Here is a 4937-nt window from a genome sequence, read left to right as displayed (position 1 = left end):
GGGTGAGAGGAGCGGGACGGGGCTGGGCTGGGGGGAGAAGGGGAAGGGAAGCGAGGAGAAGGCGGCGGCGGTTTGCGCTACCGCGTTCTCTTCCTCCCTCCGTCGGGGGAGGAGGGGAGGCTTTCGTGTGCCTCATGGGAGAATTTTTGCCTCGTTCCCCAGTGGCCAAAAAAATCATGAATTTAGTGATTGTTTTTTTTCCCCATCGGCTGTTAACTCGTTGCGTTGAAGCTCTTTGCTTTGTGTCCTAAAAGGATTTGGGATTGAGGTTTCAGAAGTTTATTCTCTTTCCCCTTACCCTTTAAATGGTAGAAATCTGGGAAAAGCGGGGTGCAAATGTAACTTCTACCTCTGTTCGGTGAGCTTCCCACCTAAAGAAATGATAGTATCTTGCAAAAAACCCAGTGTAATCTTATAAATAGGAAATATGTTATCGGTGATCAGAAATCATGGGCTGCGCTTGTAAACAGCGGGCCAACTGTGAGCATAACCTGGAAATACGAGCCATGAGCAGAGCTCTGTAGTTTTTTACTAGTCGGTGTGTTGAATGTGGTCAGTTCTTGGACCTTGTGAGGAACCCCATCTGCAAAGCCTTGAAGCACTAAGTAAGGCACTGTGCTTAAATTTCTTTTTAGGGGGTAAGGGGAGGCACATAATCTAGTGGTTTGAAAGTGGCATCTTCTGTAATTAGGGAAGAAGGATGCATATGGCGACGGCAGTGAGGCAGCAGAGAACTTCGGACTGAACTTGTGAATACTTTCACTTTGGTCGCGATCTATTTGGATGCAGTACGGTGACTAGAAAGCTGCATCTCATCAACTCCCAAATTTCAGAGGGTGTTTTAGATTTTGGGGTGGAATCTGTGGTGTGTTGTGGTTTTTGTTTTTTGTTGTTTTTTTTTTCCCCTGGTGGTGTTTTGGCAGGAAAGTAGGGGTGGAGGTGGGGAAGATTATAGAGCTGTGAGAGAGTCAACTTCCCTGGCTGTAGTTTGGACTCTTATGTAGTCATCTGTAAGTTGAAGAAATGTCTAAAGACAGGAAATAATTCTTTGCAAAATAACCTTTTCTTCTCTGGTCATCATAACACAGCTTGAAATAATACTGATGGAGGTAGAGAGCATAGGGGCAGTGGTAGAGCAGTGGTGTATGGGGAGGAGAAGAAGACACGGATGTGTGTGCAGAACACTTGCTGGTGGATAAAGTGGGTGCTGGGGAGAGAAATCAAGGGCAGCTTAAAAGTCTGAGGAAAGGAGGAAATTTGTGGGAAACATTTGAAATAGAGAGGAATGGAAGGGTAAAAATTGAAGAGCTTTTATGAGAGTAAATGAAAAGCTAGAAGGGCTCTGATATGCTCTTAGGAAAAACAGAATGTGTGTTTCTCCCTCTCCTGTGCACTCCGTAGTGTAAGCAAGAAGGTTCTTGGTTTGAGTCTTGGAGTGAGTAACGATCTGGTTGATTAGTTTAAAGTAGGTACTTAATAAAGTAGTAGTAAGTAGGTACTTCATTAAATAGTAGTACTTAGTTAAAGTAGGGTGATTTTGATGAGAATGTCTGAGCTTGTAGTAGCGTTTGAGTACCTCACAAATATTTGAGGTTTTTGAGGGAGCAACCTGCTGATCTAGAGAGGAGAAATAAGCATAATCAAGCTACTGGTGCATAGGACCTGAAACCATGTCATCTCTTCCAGGTCTCTCCCTCCTTTTAAAATTTTTTTTTGAGGCGGAAGGAAAAAAGTCAAAATGGGGCGGAGATCTACATCATCCACCAAGAGTGGGAAGTTTATGAATCCCACGGATCAGGCCCGTAAGTATCTATAAAAGCTAAGCAGATGGGAACAGGGGGGTCCTAGGGAAGCAGATTAAAAGCTTTCTCTGAAGACAAGATCCTCACTTATGAATTGGAACTGAGTTTCCCTATCTTGAAAAATATTATCTCAGTTTTGGCTGGTGCAAATACTTCCTGAGAAAGCTGCTTGCTTACATGCTGTTGCTTCTCTGCAGTATTTACCTCTTAGTTTTTACTGTAGTTATCAGTGTTCAGAGGTCTTTGTACTTAGCTGTTGGCTAAACTGCAAGCTGCTGCTTGGGACACTGTTAATCTGTCTGAGGCTAGAATTCAAGGAACAAGTGCATTGTGTGTTGTTGGCTCTATTTCAGCTTCTGGGCAGCAATCCTTTCATGACTGCACTCTGACTTTTGCTGCCTATTGTTCTTTTCTGTATAGAAACACCCCTGCTTCTGGAGACACGAAGACTGCTTTATCTCCTTTCCTTTCTGTATAACACACATGAAACGGAAATCTATTTCATGCTGTATTTCTCTCTCACTGGGAAGATGAATTTAAAAGTTAGTCACTGTAAAATGAGTGAACTGTTGAGAAACAGCACTAATCTTGATGAAGGAAAGGTTCTTCATGGATTTGGTTGTCTCTTTCAAGTTGTTGTTTTCTCTTTCCCCCTCCTCTCTAGGGAAGGAAGCTCGGAAAAGGGAGCTAAAGAAGGTAAATAAAGAGATCAGAAACGTTTGCGTGGCATTCTCTGTACTATGTATCATGTTTGTGATTGTAATGGGCTGTGGCAGATGAGTAGACTACAGATGTTTTGGTTGCTATCCTAAGATTGACTTTGGAAAATACTGTCCAGACGAGCAGTTTTAAGAAAACATACAGAAATCTTGTTTTGAGTAATCATATCTTATCTACTATTTTGTAACTTGTGATGATTACAGCTTTTCGAAACTTTATTGTAAGTACTTGGGAATTAAAGGAAAAAAACAGAACAACAAACGAACCACCCAAGACTCACATAGTATGTTTTACTGTATACCTCTTGTCAGTTGGTTATCTTGTTGATTGTATGTGTCTTAACTGGAGTGAATGAATTATAGAGGCACTTGTAAATAGCAAGACAGTGGAGTTAAAATTCCCAGAAGTTTTAATTACCTTTGCTGCTGATTTGTGCCTTGGTTAATACTTGTAGGGCATTTTGAGGCACGTTTTTTTTCTGCAGACTGGGAATATTGAGAGGGGAGTATTTGGTACAATGTTTTATCTCTTTCTCCTGTGACACTTCTCTGATCTGCTTGATACCTGATTTTCTTAGAACAAAAAGCAACGAATGATGGTACGAGCAGCTGTACTCAAGATGAAAGATCCAAAGCAGATTATCCGGGACATGGAAAAATTGGATGAGATGGGTGAGTGAGAGGTACCAGGTGTTGGACTCAGGCAGTGCTTTATGCAGTCATATAACATAATTTTAAGGGATGACTGGGAGACTAAAATAGAGGAACCTTTTTCCTTTCCTGTTAGAAGGGGAAATTCTGTGAATAACTGGGGATTGATTATGATTTGAGGTGATGTGGTGCCATCAAAGATGACTTTTTTTTTCCAAGAAGATGGCTGATAAAAAGAATGAGTAGTGTACATGATAGTAACTTAGAGTTGAAGGAGGGGATCATCATAAGGCTGAAGAGTTCCTGAAAACAGGGATTGGAAGTTGTTTGCTGTGAAGTTGTTTCATTCATCACACTTGTGCAGTAGAGTAACTTACAAATTTTTGGGTTGGTTTTTGCTGTCTTGGATTAGAGTTTAACCCAGTACAGCAGCCACAACTTAATGAAAAAGTGCTAAAGGATAAACGCAAAAAACTCCGTGAGACTTTTGAGCGCATCTTGCGACTCTATGAGAAGGAGAATCCTGACATCTATAAAGAACTGCGCAAATTGGAAGTGGAGTATGAGCAGAAGAGATCACAACTCAGCCAGTATTTTGATGCTGTCAAGGTAATGCTTATTATATTTCAGGTTTGTAACTGTGGTAGTGTATACTATTTGTCTGCTCGTTAGGTGTGACAGTTACGAAGGAAGGGAACTTTATGAGAGACCAGTGTATATGTTATGTGGCCCATATTAAGTACTTAGATCAATTGGCATAGTATCCCTGGTTACAGCATTTCAGTGAGGACAGCATAGGGTTGTCAAAGTCTGTATTTATCTCTGATATATTGATTTCATTCAACAAGAAATTACAGGGGAAAAGAAAATTTTATGTTGCAAATCGACAATATCAGAATTTGTTTTCTGTATCAAAGAGAGAGTGAGCCTGTGAGTGTGCAACTGATACTTCTGTGAATTTCTGCTAAATCTGTTGCTGGAAATAATGAGAATCTTTTGGCATTCCTTTGAAGAGCTTTCTTTGACATTGTTCCCTACCATATTGGAGAACATAATGTTGCCCAAGTGCAAGTATGTGTAAGATTTTTCTTTTTTTTCTTTCTTTGGAATATGCAGCAGCCCTGTGAGTTGTGCTTTCTGGATACTCAGAAAATACAGGCATACTTGTCTGCAGCCTCTTCCCTTTGGAGACTGAAGGTCTAAAGGGAGATGGAAACCTGACTGGATTTTGACTGAGATTTTGGTTCGATTTTGACTGAAGCCTTTCATGGGTGCACTGTGTGTGCTTTGTTTTGTGTTAAAAGCTTTTACTGTTGACTTTTTCCCAGGTGTTTTTCATGGACTGCTGCAAGATAACATGCCCTAAGAACAGACACCTTTGGCAAGTGATGGCAGGTCCCGTGTGACCTGGGCTCTGAAAGGTCATGAGGTTGTGCAGTAGCTTCTGTGGGAGTAAACCATTATCTTTTTTTTTCTCTTTTCCCCAGAATGCTCAGCATGTTGAAGTGGAAAGTATCCCCTTACCAGATATGCCACATGCTCCCTCCAACATCCTCATACAGGACATTCCCCTTCCAGGGGCCCAACCACCTTCTATCCTCAAGAAGACATCAGCCTATGGGTAAGCGGAAAAAGAAACTTGAAGGGGAAGTAAAAAAAGGAGCACTCTTATTACTGGGGAGGAGCTAGGGGTACAAGCAGAGGTAATATTGACTAGCAGAAATTAGGAATTCTGTGCAAGTGAACTGTACTTTCTTTTAACCAA

General features: G+C 41.3%; 1 protein-coding gene across 1 annotated transcript in view; it reads left to right on the top strand.

The window, feature by feature from the left end:
- Positions 1-1646: 1646 nt before the first annotated feature.
- WBP11 (WW domain binding protein 11) overlaps positions 1647-4937 on the top strand; it is a 10453-nt gene continuing 7162 nt past the window's right edge. The window contains exons 1-5 of the mRNA XM_009322378.1: positions 1647-1802; positions 2467-2498; positions 3100-3193; positions 3585-3781; positions 4660-4793. Coding sequence (XP_009320653.1) covers positions 1739-1802; positions 2467-2498; positions 3100-3193; positions 3585-3781; positions 4660-4793 — 521 coding nt within the window. The 5' untranslated portion in view covers positions 1647-1738. The remainder of the gene's footprint in view (positions 1803-2466; positions 2499-3099; positions 3194-3584; positions 3782-4659; positions 4794-4937) is intronic.

This window comes from Pygoscelis adeliae, unplaced genomic scaffold, assembly GCF_000699105.1.
Source record: "Pygoscelis adeliae isolate BGI_AS28 unplaced genomic scaffold, ASM69910v1 Scaffold60, whole genome shotgun sequence".
NCBI lineage: Eukaryota > Metazoa > Chordata > Aves > Sphenisciformes > Spheniscidae > Pygoscelis > Pygoscelis adeliae.
This window is presented reverse-complemented; position numbering and strand designations above follow the sequence as displayed.